The 18,483-nt window shown below is 49.9% G+C and overlaps 1 protein-coding gene across 1 annotated transcript in view; it reads right to left on the bottom strand.

Moving 5' to 3' along the window:
• Window positions 1-5,589: 5,589 nt before the first annotated feature.
• The window catches only part of LOC147267365 (integrin alpha-5-like), a 35,215-nt gene continuing 22,321 nt past the window's right edge, over window positions 5,590-18,483 (bottom strand). Inside the window, exons 19-30 of the mRNA XM_086198010.1 lie at window positions 17,354-17,421; window positions 13,861-14,011; window positions 13,249-13,341; window positions 12,904-12,983; window positions 12,629-12,709; window positions 12,425-12,530; window positions 11,654-11,812; window positions 11,432-11,539; window positions 9,769-9,882; window positions 9,555-9,656; window positions 9,346-9,468; window positions 5,590-8,769 (exon numbers count right to left, since the gene is read on the bottom strand). Of these exons, the coding sequence (XP_086054136.1) occupies window positions 8,686-8,769; window positions 9,346-9,468; window positions 9,555-9,656; window positions 9,769-9,882; window positions 11,432-11,539; window positions 11,654-11,812; window positions 12,425-12,530; window positions 12,629-12,709; window positions 12,904-12,983; window positions 13,249-13,341; window positions 13,861-14,011; window positions 17,354-17,421 (1,269 nt within the window). The 3' untranslated portion in view covers window positions 5,590-8,685. The remainder of the gene's footprint in view (window positions 8,770-9,345; window positions 9,469-9,554; window positions 9,657-9,768; window positions 9,883-11,431; window positions 11,540-11,653; window positions 11,813-12,424; window positions 12,531-12,628; window positions 12,710-12,903; window positions 12,984-13,248; window positions 13,342-13,860; window positions 14,012-17,353; window positions 17,422-18,483) is intronic.

Raw genomic sequence — 18,483 nt, 5'->3', positions numbered from 1 at the left:
ACCCCAATCAGGTCAAATCTCATCAAAATGACACTGAGTTGCAAGACATCAGCCTTGTGACATCAGCCAGTGTGCTTCAGTGGTTGCAGGAACCTTAAAGCTACAGATCATTTATTTGAGCTTAAACTGCAGTTGTTCATTGCTTCAAAGTCCAGTCCAGTCATAGTGAGGGGGTGATCTAACAAATATTGATCAAATATTGAGGCAATTGTTTTTGCTTTGCGCGTTTTTGAAACGGTTCTGCGTTCATGTCATCATTCCATCATCTTGTCGACAGAGGAGCATCCAACCTGTTGACACATGGATGAAATTCCACCAGCATGTGGCACTAATGGTCTCCAGCCTTTAGGCAAAAAGGGAAGGGGTTTCAATCCCACATGGAGACTCACACCAAAAAAAGGAAAGGTCGAGCAGACGTATTACAACGAGTGTGAAATGCAAACCCAAAGCTCATCACATGTTTTGCACACTGTAAGTTCAACCAGGGAACTCAGGGCAAAATGGAAGTCGACCTGGTCGTAACCTGGTTAACTCCCTCGTGAAAGACTGAGCTTTTACAAACAATGAGGAAATGATTCGAGGCTGAATTGTCTTTGGCTCAAATGCCCCAGGAGTGAGAAGCAGCTCTGCCATGGTCCAGAGTGAACCTGAGAGAATGCTATCCATGTGGCACCTACACGTGAGCTGCTCATGCACAGCCCCACTGCTGGAAGAGCAAGTGGGGCTGCCCGTCCAGTTGGGAGGAAACTGTTCAGAACGGAGGACAAACAGCAACAAAAGGGACAGACAGCAAAAATGCAGCACAGAGCACAAAAAGTAGAGCATGTGGGAGATTCACAGATGCAGAGGCCAGGAGATGCCCAGCCAGATGGTTGACATGAGCAGGACACGCCCACTGCGCCCGTCACAGAGGAAAATGACATCGGTCACTTGCTGAACTGTATGGAGTGGAGGTGCTGCAAGGCAGACGTTGATCTGAAAATCATGACAGATGAAAGGCCAGATTCTGCACAAGAGGCAGAAAGCACAGCGAGGGGATGTGGAGAGGAGGAAAAGAGAAAGTGCTGGGAGTGGCCAAGGAACCGTGACACCGGCCAATGACAGATGAGAATCCAGAGTGCTCCGAGCCAACACACGCAGAGAGAGGAGCTCTGCCTGCTGTCCAATTATCCCCTGGTGATAACAGGAGCATTTTGGGGGGGGGGGTTCTGGTTCCAGTTGTGTAGGTCTACATGTCTGGAATGGGTTTTGGGCTTTGTTTATTTGTTCTGGCTCCCCCTGCTGTTCTCCATCTAACATCCATTTTCTGTTGCAGTGAGCTCTCCTGCTCCACATCATCCTTCACCACCAGCAATTAACCTGATCAAATTAATTGGAGTGCTGGCTCCTCTGCAAGTGCAGGGCCAGGCAACTGGGTGCTTTGTGCTTGTATGGTTTGTGTTCAGAAGCTTCTAGTTGTCAGTTTATAGTTACCATAGTTACCACTTCTGTATGTTGGTACTTACCTTCTTTACATCACTTATTTACCTCACTTTACTTATCTTTGTTGACCAGCGTTTAGTTTAGTAGTTTAGCTTGTCTAGTTCTTCACTGGGGGAGGGGTGGCACACCCCTTGTAATTTGGGTGCCCAACAAAGCACCCGTCATGTGGTGGTGGGGTTCCATTTTTTTAGTGGTTTTCTTTGGTGCCACCTGTTTAGCCTCTTGCGCCCCCTGTGTTGATCCACGTCTTTCTCTCAAGTTGTGAAATAAAAAGTTTACACCTTAAATTGCGTTTGTGTGTCCGTGTCCTCAGCTGCCAGTCTGTTGGACAGTTCCACAATGACCAAGACACATTTGTTGAAACCTCCCACCCTTTTCTCAAAACAATTTTCAAACTCCATTCACTAAACCTGACTCTCCATGCCAGCCCAACTCACCTCACTGTTCGTCAGTGTGGCCTGACAGTGCTGTTGCTTCTCGCCAGTCAGAATGAATCCGCTGAGCTGTCATCACACACCAAAGCAAAAAAGGAAAACCCAATGTTCAGGGGCCTCATTTATAAAGCTTCTTACTCACAACACCGGGCTTGGAAGTGCGTACGCTACTTCTGATTCAAGAGTTGGGATTGATAACAAAAAGACGAGCGTAGGAATGTGCGCAACTTTCAGCAAACTACAGACTCTGCTGACGCGCATTTTGGAGACAATTGTGGGAAGTTGAGAACCACTGGTTCATGGAAAGAGCGCACATGAATGAGTGTGTAAAAATAGGACTTCTTCTGCTCAGTCAAAGGTCACCTGGGGGTGCCGGCAACGTCACCATTAGAGGTTCAGGTGTATGAACGTGACGATCAACAACACTGCTGATGAGAAGGGAACTTTAGCCAGCAGGTTAAAGAAAAAACAGGTCCCACCACTGTTTTCATCTCGCGGGGGGCGTGGCTCTGAACCCTCCTCGTTCACCCTCTCACTTCTTATCCACTCACAACCTTCATTGTTATTGGCTGAAGTTCCCTTCTCATCAGCAGTGCTGTTGATCGTCACGTTCATACACCTGAACCTCTTCTACTGACGGGAAGAACGAGTCGCTACGTGTTTGAGGTTTGATGACGACGGTAGAAAAGTGTTGGCTCCTCCTTCACTGAACATCAAAGTGATACAAAGCTCAGTTTTCCTCTCTAAACCTGCGCCAGCATCACTACGTCATCAGCTGGCACCTCTGCTGGCGCTCTGAAAGATTTCCTCTCTGTCTCTAATGCAGGTCTGCAGTTCTGACTTCCTGAACAATGGAAGCTACAGTAGGACTAAATTCAACACTGCACAATCACTAAATGAACAACTACAATCATCAACTGGCTTCACTCTAAATTGAAATAACAACATGGAAAATGGCACGAACAGGACCTCAAGGTGGAGGTCAAGCTGCGTACAGCTGCCCTCCGGAGGAGTGCAGACCAGACAGGTGGGGGTCAGGGAGAGGGGCACCTGACGGAGTTTGAGCAGCGGGTGGTGGCAGTCACTGGCAGCACCTCTGTGGGGGGGATTGTCGCCCCCACCCACGCTGACTCCGAGAGTCTGGAGGGTCAGTGGCAACTCCATTTCTTAGCAACATTTCCACCTGCTTTGCCACAGACGTGAAGGCAACAAAGACACAGAATCAGACATTCAATAAACCAACATGTTTAATAGAAACTGGTGAGGGGGAGGAGGCCACTGGTGAGTGGGAGGAGGCCACTGGTGAGGGGGAGGAGGCCACTGGTGAGAGGGAGGAGGCCACTGGTGAGAAGGAGGAGGCCACTGGTGAGTGGGAGGAGGCCACTGGTGAGGGGGAGGAGGCCACTGGTGAGTGGGAGGAGGCCACTGGTGAGGGGGAGGAGGCCACTGGTGAGAGGGAGGAGGCCACTGGTAAGTGGGAGGAGGCCACTGGTGAGAGGGAGGAGGCCACTGGTGAGTGGGAGGAGGCCACTAGTGAGGAGGGGGAGGCCACTGGTGAGGAGGAGGAGGCCACTGGTGAGGAGGGGGAGGCCACTGGTGAGTGGGAGGAGGCTACTGGTGAGGGGGAGGAGGCCACTGGTGAGTGGGAGGAGGCCACTGGGGAGTGGGAGGAGGCCACTGGTGAGGAGGGGGAGGCCACTGGTGAGTGGGAGGAGGCCACTGGTGAGGAGGAGGAGGCCACTGGTGAGGAGGAGGAGGCCACTGGTGAGTGGGAGGAGGCCACTGGTAAGGAGGGGGAGGCCACTGGTGAGGAGGGGGAGGCCACTGGTGAGGAGGAGGAGGCCACTGGTGAGGAGGAGGAGGCCACTGGTGAGGAGGGGGAGGCCACTGGTGAGTGGGAGGAGGCCACTGGTGAGGGGGAGGAGGCCACTGGTGAGTGGGAGGAGGCCACTGGTGAGGGGGAGGAGGCCACTGGTGAGGGGGAGGAGGCCACTGGTGAGTGGGAGGAGGCCACTGGTGAGGAGGAGGAGGCCACTGGTGAGGAGGGGGAGGCCACTGGTGAGTGGGAGGAGGCTACTGGTGAGGGGGAGGAGGCCACTGGTGAGTGGGAGGAGGCCACTGGGGAGTGGGAGGAGGCCACTGGTGAGGAGGGGGAGGCCACTGGTGAGTGGGAGGAGGCCACTGGTGAGGAGGGGGAGGCCACTGGTGAGGAGGGGGAGGCCACTGGTGAGGAGGAGGAGGCCACTGGTGAGGAGGAGGAGGCCACTGGTGAGGAGGGGGAGGCCACTGGTGAGTGGGAGGAGGCTACTGGTCAGGGGGAGGAGGCCACTGGTGAGGGGGAGGAGGCCACTGGTGAGTGGGAGGAGGCCACTGGTGAGGGGGAGGAGGCCACTGGTGAGGGGGAGGAGGCCACTGGTGAGGGGGAGGAGGCCACTGGTGAGTGGGAGGAGGCCACTGGTGAGGGGGAGGAGGCCACTGGTGAGGGGGAGGAGGCTACTGGTGAGTGGGAGGAGGCCACTGGTGAGTGGGAGGAGGCCACTGGTGAGGAGGAGGAGGCCACTGGTGAGTGGGAGGAGGCCACTGGTGAGTGGGAGGAGGCCACTGGTGAGTGGGAGGAGGCCACTGGTGAGGAGGAGGAGGCACAGCTGGTGGCCCAGACATACTGCTGGTCTGCGTGTGAGTCACAAGGGTCCGCCTGGCTCGTCCCAGTTGTTTGCTGTATGCTTCATCTTTACACCTGGATAGTGACATCTTTGATACTGAAGAGGTGTTTCAGTTCTGAATCTAAATGGACACTGGACCCTCAAAACCGTCCAGATCTGCCTGTTGAACTGAGCCCCCACAAACATGAGGGGACACCAACGCTTTCCCAGCCGTTTGCATGAATTAAACCCTTGATAACGGTCACAACACTCTCCTGCAACATTGTTGTCATGAGGCCGAGGTTTTCTCAAGTGAGTGAGAATCAGTTTTCCTGCATCTGAGACCCTTGAACAGTACCAAGGCCTTCTAAGCAGTATTTGTAACAGGCCCAGTTACTTCTGAGTGTGTTGCTTTCCAATGTTATTCTGTTAGGTGAAGTTATTTAAGCAATATTCAGGGTGAGTATACAAATTAGGCTTTATTCTGGGCCACAACACCAACGGGTCATAACACAATGAATACATATTACACACAAAATACCTCCCAATATGGGAGAGGAAGAATTCAAGTTTAACATTGCAGTTTGACCAGGATTGTCGGACAGTACAGTACATCAGTCAACAATAACAGCCATAAATAACCACTGGTGAGCCCTCAGTTTCTGGTAGAGGGAGGGGCTTCAATCGTCCCTCTAGATTTTGAGCCCGCAGTCACTGTAGATGTTGCTCTGTGTTCAATGCAACTCCATGATAACAAGTCCTTTCAGAGTTACGCTGTTTGACTTTCATTTGCATGAAGGCCTGTCGCGATAATCAATAAATCGCCTAACCGCTCGGGAAATTAAAAACGAGGTCGGTAGTTTTGCCAGCCTCGATAATTGACACGTGCGTTTGTTTTCCTCCTCTCTCGCTACCAAACACGCTGAGGTCTCACTCTGTGCATTTGTCTCGACACCTGGGTGCGTGGGCTCTTTAGCGGAATGAACGGAGTGAGTGAACACTCCTGTCAGTCATTCAGTGTCTTTGTCACAGGGGTGGGAGGGGTGGGGGCGCGGTGGCGTACACACGTGCAGACAGACGTACGGACGCAGTGCTGCAAGTGAGCGTCGTGAGTGAAAAGCGAGCAAACGCAGTGAATGAAGAAACGGCCGCGCTGGTGTCTCAGGGAACATTTCGGTTTCGGAACATTTCGGTTTCAAACTAAATGAAAGGTGAGCCCACGAACACGGACGAGCCGATGTGTCGCATTTGTTCGAAAGTGGTGGTGGCGAAGAAGGGGAATACGACAAACATGCATGCGCCCCTCAAGCGCAATCACCCCTCCTGTTTTCCCAGCTGAGAAATAAAAGTACCCGCGGAGGTGCTGCTGCTTTTATTTTCATTGTTTTTGTTGTTGTTGTCTTGTTTGTTTATTATATCTGTTCATCTTATTTCAAAGTTCTTAATCTTAAGAAATTCAAGTTAATCGTTTTGACATGGTGTACTCGCATTATTGTGCCATATTTTTTTCATTATATATCATTTTAAAAACGGTGTCAATAATATTGTTTATCCGCAATAATTTGTAGCTCAATTATGGGCCAGGAAATGTTGCTATGGTGACAGGCCTTTTTGCACAACCCGCGTCGTCTCAGGTTTCACGCGACCTTCCTGTCGCATCCTTATTTTGTCTCTGTGCCGCCTGTCAGCCTTCACCTGTAGCTTCTTCGGCGCCCTTCCAGACGAGCCCAAAACTGCATCCTCCTTCGCTGCAGTGGCGCTCAGACATGTTGTCTGCTTCACAAAAGAGACAACATTGCAATGCAGGCAACAACAACGCTGACGTTCGACTCAACGACGTCCATGTTGTCGTTTGTTTACCTCTCAGTGTTCCGGCGCACGTTTATGTGTAATGATGACGTTGTCAGCGCGATGACAAACAAGAGAGAGACACACGCAGCCTCACAGCAGGAGCTCAGACCCGGGTCTGCTGGAAGCTTGAATGCGCCCTGATGCTGAGCAAACGCGGGTCCAAAAACCCACGTTGACACACGTTTTTCAGTGTGAACGGGTTCATGTTTGCAGATTTAATAATTTCGGTGCGTGAGCTGGCGGATAACATGGTTTCCTTCAACTTCGTTAGCTTAGTTCACTGGTTTTGCATAGCCTTGTTGGGTTGTTGGTCCTCTCTACACGTGCCAACATGGAGAGCATGACGGTAGAGTGTCATGAAGCTAAGCAATGTGACGACAGTGAGGCCAGTTTGTGACGGAGGACAAGGACCTGCACCGCTCACAGTGGAGGTCTTTGTCGCACCATTCACAGACGTGTGTCATCATTCGTACTGTCACAGGAAACCAGAGTTTTTCATGATGGTGGGAGTCAGAAGCTGCTTTTGGGGCAACCAGGACACCGATCTGAATTTTTAATGGCCTGGATCGTAATCTTCTTCAGTTCTTTGTCAAAGTCATGAGATGCAGCCATCATTTTGCGGTTGGTGTAGTTGAGTGTCGTAAAGTCTCCTTGTCATTGCTGCTAAGAGGCTAACATGAGAGGCTCTGAGGCGGCGAGCATCTCTCTGATGGCGCCACACAGAAACCCGTCTGTAGGTCATGTTGGAAATGCCAACTCAGCATGAGCTGAGAGGGAAGCTCTCAAAGTCAAGGCAGATTTATGGTCCGACAGAACGACTGAAAGTGACGCACAAGTGGATGGAACTGGTTCCTATGGAGGGGGAAGCTGCCCTCACCTGGCGGCGGTGCGGCGGCTGATCGCTTCCTGTGCTGACGACCATGACAAGGATGACCAGAGAGGACGGACAGGTGCTCGCTCATTCAGACCCTTCAATACAAAAACACAGGTCCTGCATTTCCACGGCACATTTGCTTTCTTACACAAGCTGTTAAATGTATAGTTGTGATACACTGAAGTGGGGTTGTGTGAGGTCGTCATCCGGGGCTCAGGTCCTGCCGTCAGGAGGTTTGGGTCGGTCTCAGCACACAGCAGCAGTGTCTCAGGTGCTGGCACCATGCTGCCGTGGATGCGGTCACAGGCATCACAAGGGTAGGCGGTCCTTTCTTTGGGCTCTATGCTTCTCAACCGCAGAGCTTCTTTCGTATCCCTACGCTTGCTGCCTGCTGTATTACTCCACAGGACTACAGATCAGGTATCTGAACTAGAAAGTACTGCAACAACCAAAAGAAAAGCTTCTCTGACAGCACAGGAAAGGGGCTAACATGTTCCAAATGTAACAAATGGACACAAATATGGACTTTTGGGGAATTGGTTTAGGGGAAGAAATGGTGGGCACGTTAACTTCTGTGACCTCATCGTCAATACTGACCGCCAGAACCACCATTGCTCCAGGCTCTCAGCCAGGACACGCTGACCCACATCTCCTGAAGCTGAGACCCTCACTATGGAGGACCACATCTGAACCATCCTGGTAAAAGGAGTAGTGTGCAGGATTCAGGGGTCCATTGGCAGAAGACTGATAATGATGTCATCATTAATACACTGTACAATCACCTGAAACTTTGAATCTTTGTGTTTTCATGAGCTTCCAATGAGCCCTCATGCTCGTGCTCACGTCTCTAGAGTGGCCCCCCCTGCAGGACCCCAGCGTGGCCACAACAACTACACCTGCCTTCCAAATGCCAAAATGTTGCTGTATGTTCCTGTGCAGTCTTTATGTAATTAAAAGTAGCGTTGCTGACATTTTCCAGGCACTTAAAAGCGAAGCAGCACCTGAAGCAACTGTAGCTTCTCCTGCACACACAGAGCACTGCTTGCAATATGCACCTTCACCACTAGATGGCATCAAATCCTACACACTGGACCTCTTGGGTTAGGGTTCGTGGTAGAAGAGAGGTGAATGTTCGAGGAGCTACGATCCTCTCTCAGGAGCTTCACGAATCCTGCTCTGACTGTATAAATTAACGTCCACAACAGCAGTGCATATTCAGCTGCATGAGCCTGCAAGTCTTTCCTGCTCTGGTGCAGCACCAGATATTCTCCATGCCAGTGATAGAGCACCCAAAACTGCCCCTGCGTGCATGGGCTGCCTGCTCAGCACTCACAAGCGTCACAGGAGTGTGATGATGGCTCCGGTTCTTTGGGGCAGCTGCAGGAGAAGCTCCGTCTGGGATCTAGGCTTCGGAGGAAGCTTGGGGTTTGAGCTGGGCCTTCTCCATGGTGGTCCCGTACGGGTCGGACCTCTTAAAGAAACCCATCTAGAGAGAAACACAAGGACAGGAAGACACCAATCAGTCTGGTACCACATGAGGCTACTTTTGACTGTCACTAATCAATTAATCATTTAAAAAAATATTGTCCTCCTATTTGAACCAAGTAAGTCAAACATTGTCTGGTTTAGACTCATTTATGAAAGAAATCAAGAGACTTTCGTGTTCTGGACTGTTAAAATGACCTAAAAGCAATTTGAACGCGTGACTTTGAGCTCTGGGGAATTTCAATGAGCATTTCTGAACATTCCTTGATATTCTGTCGATGACACGAGTCATCGATTACTGGTGAAAATAACCAGCAGATGAACTGATGATGAAAGGAACTGTTCTTTGCAGCCACAGTGAAACTGGGCTTTGGAGCTGGTTTCACCGGGCGGATTCAGTGCAGGCTTGGCAGCAACAGAATCGTACTTTTACATATGAAAGGGAGCATAAACGCCAAAAAAGCTTGTTTTTTTTAATGCTGATACATATTTTATTTACTTTAAAAAGAACTGTGAAGGCACGTGTATGAAGGCTAGCGAGGCCGCTGTTTCAGCTCCCCAAGCGTTCTGATGTTACCTTGTACAGTAGGTATATGAGCAGGGAGAGTAACAGCAGCCCAGCTAGAACCGCCAGGATGATGATCCACACAGGAACAGAGAACTGACTCTCCGGCTTGTTCCACATCACAGCTGTCACCACCTGAACAGCAGCAAACACAGCACCCACACATTGGTAACAGAGTTTACAACCGTGAAGACTCAGCAGACGCAACCGTACGCTGTCACCTTTTGGGATCCTGATGGCTTGAATTTGGGAGGAATGGAATAAGGCATCCTGTCCACCTCGTACTGCACAGAACACTCCAGAATGTACTGCTTGTAGGCCCTCTGAGGAAGAGCACAGGAGACAATATAAAGTCCACCAGAACCCATCATCCCGGTCAAAAATGATGTCAACAGTGTAGGTAGTTATCAGATCAGCGGTCAGCTGGGGTGTCACCTCGATGAAGGTCTCAGCCCAGAGTCTGGAGTGGACACTCAGGATGGCACTGGCTCCTCTCTCCAGCACCCCGACGTCACACTGCAGGCTCCAGCACTCCACCGAGGAGCAGCTCTGTGTGGGGGTGGAGAACCTCAGTCAGTGGAGGGTTCATCCAGATTTATGACTTATTAATTCACCAGCAAGTGAAGGCACCGTAGTTGCTCCTCCATCATTGATAAAATGTCAGCAGTCACCACTCACTGACTCTTAAACCCAATCAAAACCTTTCAAGAGCCGGACAAGAAGATACACCCAGACATCAACTGGTTGCTAGTTAGCTTAGCCCAATGGCTGGTAGTGGGTGGGAAGTGTTAGCATCAGCTAGCTCAGGTCCAGGATGCTGGCGTGTCCAGCAGGAGTCCTCCTCCTCCTCATGATCAGCAGCAGCAGTCGCTCTTCTAGTCCTCAACAAACGTTTGCCTCTGTTGGCTGAAGTGACCCGATTCTATAATTACAACATCTTGTCATTTTAAATTGCTTTTTTATAACAAATAGTTCACACAACCTTTGTTCTATTAATGCAGGAAGGAGGGGTATGCTAACACTTACCACTCACTCCCCTTCATTGTGCTAAGCTAACTAGCAGCACAGAAGAAACTATGGTTTTTGACCTTCTTGTTTGGGGATGTTGGAGAATATTTGACAAATGCTGTCATGTTCCTTGGGTTGTGGGGGTGAGACGGATGCTCCAGTTCATCAGTTACAGCGTTCAAACATTACAGTTGATGATGCACGACACACAGAAGCAGCTCAGCCAATCACAAATCTAATTAACCTCCGCTCACAAACAATTAGAGCAAACAGCAACAGAAACTGACCAGAGCTCATTAGAGAGCCTCCGCTCCAACAAATCATCTCCTCTCATCTGAGTCTGTTCCACGGAGGTTCCACACCCATGACAGGAGCCTCAGACCTGAGGGTCGTGGTGTGTCTGCACACCGGCGTCACCATGTTCCCCCACATATTCCCGCAGAGGGGAAAAGGAAAGCAATCAGGTGTCTTAATGGGAGGGTTCAGACATGACGGAGAACAAATGATCTCAGGAATTCGAGAAGATCCATCCTCCTAAATCACTTAGTTTATCAGTTCACACCTCTGCAGTTTTTTTGCCATGAACAAATCTGCTCCATGACCCGGTTCTTTGTGTTAGTGGCGTAAACGTATGCTCAGATGAGCTGGAAACACCTAGAAAAGCTGTTCTTGGACTAAATGCATGGTCTGGCCCTCAGAGGACATCCCTCCTTGAGCGCGGGCGGACTGGTCTCATTGGAACAGTAACACTCAAGTGGTGCTGGTGCTGAGCAGCGGATGTTTGGACTCAAACTGAGTTTGAAAACAGGTTTGAGATTGAACTCAACCTCTGGTTTCAGATCAATCTCATAAATGACGACGATATTTAGAACCAAGGGGCTGTCTTGAAGGGAAACATCTCAGGCAAAGGTGTTTTAGGGGAAGGTCCACTCAGCTCAAATCAGTTCAAAGGGGGGTTTGAGGGGTTAGTTAGTCTCTCTCTTACCACAGCGTGTGTTAAGAAGTGAGCAGGTTTCTGCTGAGGACACCGCTGGTCCGTCTACAAATGCCTCAGCAGCTCAGTGCCTGTGATTCAGAGCTCTAGACTCACCAGGTTTCCATGTTCAACTAAAGGATCCCGCTGCACCTCCCTCCTCTGGACGTGGTGCTGAGTGCTGGATTTCATGGATGTGAGACTCCTGGCTGCTGGAGGCTGAAGCTGCATGAACACACGGAGCATCATTAAAAACACGTGGACATGGCTACGCTGCGGTGCGGTGTGTGTGTGTGTGTGTGTGTGTGTGTGTGTGTGTGTGTGTGTCCAGACGCTCACCCTCAGTTTCAGGGCATTGAGGGTGTGTTTGGAGGAGCAGCTGAGTGGCCCCTCTTTGACCACTGCCACCGGGTAGAGCAGCTCGTTGCCGTGAGCCCTCAGAGGACATCGCACCTCCAGCGTGGAGTGACTGACCACACTGGGACCGTGATTCACCAGCTGGGAACAAACAAGAGTTCTCACAGGAAAGTTCTAACGTCCAACTGTTACAGGTTTGCCACCTTCATGGAGGACAGTTGTGATCCAGAACTCATCCAGATTAATGGGCTTTCCTGCTCTATCCGGATTTAACAATCAGTGAATGGGAATTTTAGTGTGGCCCTCAGACATTGTTTTATCACAGGAATGTTTTTCAATTGGACACGCCAAACTGAAAGCTACCAAACGTCTCATGTGGCATAAAATGTGTCAGTTAATCCCGCACTCGTGAGTTTAGAAGTGTTAAAATCTTAAAAATGGAGGCTGCTAACAAGAGTCAACTGCCGGGAGCAGAAGAAGCCTGAAGCTTAGTTGTGGGGATGTTCAAGCCATGTGACCTTGGTGTTGTTCCTTTATAGGCTAACGTTAGCTTAGTACTGCTAACATCGCAGTCACGCTTCATACACCATCAGAGTGGTTGACTAGTCAAAGATCATCCTCATAACCAAAGTCTCATCCGCTTTTTATCACCACCGATGTCATCGAATCATAAGGGGGAGCTACGGAGACGCTAAGTTCCGGGCCGACCCATAGTCTACCTCCTCCGTGTGGCGCTGTTGTGGGAGGGCGTACCTCGTAGACCTGCTGAAGCTCCGGGCCGATGTCCTGCTCATCCCTCAGACTCTGACTAACTCTCCACTTGGGTGGAGGGAAGACGATTTTGTCCGGCCGGGAAACTCTGCAGCAGCACACGGACAAAGTCAGAGTCGAACACTTTCCTGGGCGGGACTCCCACTTGAAGACTGATGTAATGGTGAAGAAGCAAAGAAGCCTCACCCCTGCAGAATGACATCAGCCATGGCTGCCACCTCCAGCTCATACAGCACCACCTCACTCTTCGAGTTATTGGCATTTTTACTGCGACAGACAGAAATCGTGGATGTTTCCAAAACAATTTAAGAAAAAAAGTGTAAAACTGATATTGGACTCCATTTTGAAGACTGACTGACGGTGGTCTGATGTTGTTTGAGCACGAACAGCAACAGTGAATGACAAACGTACCACCAGACCAGTGAGCGTTGTATCGTGACAGCGCCCTCCTGGGCTCCTACCTTCTTATCTGGAGCTCAAACTGTACAGTCCTGCGGGAGTCCTGCAGCCGGGGGACGGTGAAGCGAAGGCCGGCCCAGAACTACAAAAACGTGCATTGTTAATCCAATCATGAGAGTGAATCTGATGACAGGAAAGTCTTACATCTAATTTAGATTCTAGTGTTTTATTCCAGGAACTCAACACACATTCCCTCTGTTCAGGCCTGTTCTCTGTGTCATCACTTCGCTTGCCTTTGATTGGCCTTTTTTGTTGTTCTACACAAGAGGAATTTGATTTGCCTTTACTGTACCGGAACACAAAAGTGAAAACCTTTCCAAAAACAAGTGGCCCTTGCTGGTTCTTACACTGGTCCCGGACTTCATGGGGTTTCCCAGATCACACAGGAGAAAGCGGGTCTCATTTTCTGCCTCGTAGCTGCACGTCAGCTGAGTCAGGCTCTGGAAACCACACAGAGACATCAAGTGCCGTCAGAACTACAACTGCTACTGGCTACCTTCATGACTGAGCGTGTGCTGGCTCTTGTACACAACGTTGGTTTCCACACTGGTTACCGTGCTAGCAACCTCGCTGGAACATCATTTGTCAAGTATGACATTTGATGATTGTGCCTAAAAGCAGAGGACCTTGAGTTATTATGTTTTAGTTCCCTCCCCAAGAAACATCAGCTGACGTTGCTAAGGCCCAGGACACAGATTCACCACCTTTCCTAATTTACAAGGACAGCGACGTCCCTCAACCCCTCAGTTTCCCCTTCAGTGTCCAGGGAGCGTTTAGCAACAGAGGTAAAGAGCTGAACATTGGACTGACTGGCACCAGGTCCCAGGAGTGTACTTCTCTGAGTTTGACCATATTTAGAAAAACTGATGATGGTATAAATGGCATTCAGTGTCAGGTGATGCGATCTGACCATGCAGTTCTGGTCCTGGATGAAGACCAGCACCAGTCCAACTCCTCACCGCATTGTTGCGTGCTATCCCACTGTAGTCAGCCTCCGGTGGCAGCGCCACATAGAGCTCCGCCTCATAGGCTCCACCCTCTCCTTCATTCCTGGCATTGAAGGTCAGGCTCAGGGGGTTCTCGTCCCCCAGGTACACCTCGGTTCGAGCCCTGAGAGAGCAGAACCACAGCGTCATCAGGACACTACGCTGCCAACTTTGAGAAAGAAAACATTTATTTAGCCTTGTTTTTACACCGCGATGGTCAGCACGGCGCGCCGAGCTGGCAAGTCTGTACCAGGGCAGCTGTTCAGCTGAGGGAACCCTGCCGGTCGGGTCGCTAGTCTCTCTGGGCTCCTTGTTACACACAAAGACTGCAGAGACACCAGAGGTGACGTGTAAGAATGTTGACGAACATAAAAACACAGCTCATGTGCAGAGAGCTTGAAATGTGTCCACAAACGGAAGAGCGGCGCGTTTTTGGAGAACTTCACTCATTTGTGCTCAGAACAGAGTTTGAATTTTCTTCTGGTGAAACATTCCTTGGGCTTGAGGAGCAGGAATGGGAAGAAAGTCTGAATGTCAGTCAAACCAAAGGGAGTTTTTCTTATCAGGCTGAAAGCAAAGCAGTTGGGCACAGGAGGTTGGAAGGAGACACGGACGCCTCTGTGAATAAAAACGGAATCAGAGGCAGAACGTGCCAGACGGTGGATGCAGTTTTTGTGAGAGAATTTAAAGTTGATGAGTGCAGAGCTGAATGCCCCCATGGAAGCAGAAGCTCCCTGATCATTATAAAACATCATGCAGGTGGGCAAGGATCAATCCAACAATCTCATTATTTTACAGTTTCAAATAGTATTTTTTTTGGAGTGGGGGGTTGTGGCGTCTAGAGAGACTTCTCAACAAACAGGCTAAGGAACTCCTTCAGGAAACATCGGGACTAAGAAAAGCGCGGTTGAGCGAGTTTTTCGACGCTAATCAAGGTATAAGAGCAGTAAATCATGTCGGCCGATGTGCGGCTTGACAGCCAGCGTGGCTCCAGAATACTGAAACAGACTTGAGGGTCAAACACAGGGAGGCAGAAAAAGATCATCAGATTGGTCTCAGAAGAGTTTCTAAAACTTCTATAACTCAGCATCTATTTGGAGTCGGACACGAGAGACGATTCCTGGACTGAGACCAAACTACGGCACAGCAGCTTCCCTCCTGATCCCCGGCTGCTGTGCTCACTTCACGTGCCGACCGACACGATGTCAAACGTAATGAAAAGCAGGGACATTCCTTACAATGTGTCTTTGTTTGGAACTGTCCCCGAAGACCATTTTCTCCTGCCTAATGTCCGTGACCGACCTGGGAAACGACCCATGTCTGATCACCGTGACTTGTCTCAGGAAACACCCCCACCCTCGTCTGCAGACACACTTTCAGCGTGGTGATAAATCGTCTCAACACCCTCCAACTCTCCGCCGACTGTTCCATGGAAGTCAATTTATGTCTCTATCGAGCAGACACAGCAGAGTCGGCGTCTGGTTGAGGGTCAGAATCGGGGGTTTCTCTTTGATTTCCTGTTTCTTCCTCCCTTCCCCCTCATCCATGCACAAGGTAACCCGCCGCCAGATGAATTTAATTAGGCCGGGCTGGTTTAGTGAACGCAGAGGAAGCAACAGTGATACCATAACACCACAGACGTCTGCAGAGGCGAGCTGAGATGTTTACTACAAATGAGGCTCAGGGAAGCAGAGCTAAACAATGAGCACTGGAATGTTCAACATGTCTGCTGTTGTTCAGTACATGCAGACAAACAAACGCTGTCATCCAAGTGAAGAGACTTGCCGTTCACTGTGGAAGTGCTGAATCATTTGGCTCGCGTCCTGTGACGACTACAAGACCCTTCGAGCTTTCGTGGGAAACTCTTAGCGGTGATTGTATTTCTGCAGCTAAGAGAAATCACATGGCCATGTAATGCAAAGCATTCCTGTGAGCAGAGCTGACTGGGCGGAGACAGAGTGTGTGTGTGTGAATGGACGGAGAGATGAACGCCAAGTATCTGTCACACATCTGGATTCCTCCTGAAGTAGTAACGATGTACCTGTGCATGGTAGTCAGCATCCAGTCAGTTCAAGCCACACTCCTCAATAGCGCCTAACACTCCGCTTTTGATCGGCCATCGAACTCCCGGTCTGACCTGTCCAGCTACCTCCTACGGAGCACAGCTGCGGTAAACTGTCCAACCATTGTTCTACAAGCCCGTGCGTGTGTGTGTGTGTGTGTGTGTGTGTGTGAGAGAGACAGAGAGGCTAACCTGCAGCTCACCCCTGAAACATGCACGATCACCACTTATCTCACTGGTGAAGCGGCCATCAGTTTGAAAGTGTCCCGTGGACTTTCCCTGCACACGAGGAAAGTTCAGTCTTTCCCACCAAAATGCATCGTGTGCATCCTGAAGGTCGCGTTCACGCCAGATCCTCATTCCTCGCTGCACTTGCAGGAGCATGACTGGTTTATTGAGCGTTAAAGCAGCTTGCTGTAAATCAGCAGACGGAGATGAAGGCATCGGGGGATATGTGCAGTTATTCCTGAGTGTGTGTGTGTGTGAGAGAGAGAGAGAGAGAGAGAGAGAGAGAGAGAGAGAGAGAGAGAGAGAGAGAGAGAGAGAGAGAGAGAGAGAGAGAGAGAGAGAGAGAGAGAGAGAGAGAGAGAGAGATCCTACACAGGCAACTCAAATAAACATTGCTTCATAGTAGCAGCAGCAACTCAAATCTATGAGCCCAGAGAATTACCTTCAGCTTCCATGAGACCTCATCCTGCAGTCCTTGAATTATCTTTACATTTCTTTGGCGCCACAAGCTGCAACTCCTAACGCGCTCACATACCTGCCGAGCACCGGCCGGCAGACCAAACCGTTAGCCACCAACTAAACACAGTGCAGAATTTAGCAACTACCCATATGTGCTGTGTACTTCCTTGGGAGTTGGGGGAGACCAAACGGAGCAGCAGTCAGCAAACTTCTTATTTATTCCATAAATAAAGCATATCAGTCTGAACATGACGCGATCTGCAGCAGCCTGTCCTGCTGCCCTTAAACCCTGAGGACCAGTTTCACTAGAAGTCCAAACTGAGCCATGCACACAGGCACACAAACACAAGCGTGGGTTTCATGAAGCTTACATCCTGTAAGACTAAACTGAGGGTTCCAAAAAGTGCCACTGTCATACAAAACACTTTTGTGCACAAGAATATTTCACGAATGAGAGGCAACAGAGGCCAAACAATTACATCTCACAGTGATGAAGGTCAACTAGCTGTTCTAAAGCAGGTCACCGGGTTTAATTAGTAGTTCTGTGTTCATACAAACGTCTGAACAAAGCCCTCTGAGTGTGTGGGTGAAAGCCACGTGGGGTTCGTCTGATCCTACAGCTGCAGTGTTTATTCCTCACATGCATCGTCGTCGGTTCTCTGGTCACACAGAGAGAAAACTTGGTTCTATCAGGTACAGTCGTAGACTTCCTCTCACCCATAAACAGCCAACTTCAGGTCAGGGACGCAGATGTTGTCCTCTCCACAATCCAGCTGAATCTGGGCCTGAGAAAGAAGGCAGGCAGATAAAAAGAGTGAGGGATGGACAGGGGAAAAAAGAGATGTACTGAGATAGCCCAAAGGTACCGAGAGCGAGCAAAGCTTCCGAGGAAGTGGATGTTTACAGAAGCTGGAACACCGGATTCAGGATTTAATGAAAGGATGAGGGAGGGTATAGACTCAATATGTCCTCAACATACGCAACAAGCAGATGCCAAGACGCGTGTGAACGTCTTTCATGTTTGTAATTTGTGCCTCGCATGTGGGGGAGAAGAAAGCAGGAGACATGGTTAGCAGAGTGAACGCTGCCGAAACAAAAGTGACATTTTTGTGGGAAAACCTCAATCAAAAAGAGTGAAAACCTCAAATTCTACAAAGGAGGTTTCTTGATCTGATATGTAGTCTCACACGACGATGACTTGGCAAAAACTAGTCGAAGATTTGTGATTTGATGTGTTTTTTCCTGTATGTCACATGAGCTGTTTTCCCTCTGTTCTCTGGGATTTGTTTTGCTCGCACATCGACCACTGAACCGTACTGTCATTGTTGCCGTACCCTCATCTTGCTCCAACATGTGGGAGACATTAGATTCTAAAAGAATGCAACAGAGGGCAAAGAATCCGCCTGGCAACAGTTAAATACGTCTGAGAGGAGATTCCTGCCTCAAGTCCTGGTTTTAGATTGAGTCAGGATGTAAAGGCTGTTGGTCAGGTGACGCCAGACGGACGCTCTCACCGGGATTACCAGGTGATCATTTCTAGAACTTCATATACCCGCTTTTTATCTCTCCTTCACTTTCATCTCCTCATCTTCCTTTATGTTTGAGCCCTGTGACCGATGTTTCCCACCAGCTCCACAGACCGAGCTGAAGGCCCACTTTAGAACCACTTGGCACATCTGGAACCACACCTGGTGGCGGTGCTTCATTAGAGAATCAGCAGCCAAAGGGGGTGGCAGGTTTGCGACTGGCACGGCAGTCAGTAATCCTGCGGATCCATCCGAGCAGCTACGCCGACCACGGCGTGAAACACAATGATGTAACGTGACACAGAAGACCCTCCTGGCGTT

Source organism: Aulostomus chinensis, chromosome 3 (genome assembly GCF_037954235.1).
Source record: "Aulostomus chinensis isolate RoL2024-O1b breed Wild chromosome 3, RoL_Achi_v1.0, whole genome shotgun sequence".
NCBI classification, from domain to species: Eukaryota; Metazoa; Chordata; class Actinopteri; order Syngnathiformes; family Aulostomidae; genus Aulostomus; species Aulostomus chinensis.
Note: the sequence above shows the minus strand (reverse complement) of the source record. Positions and strands in the feature narration are given on the sequence as shown.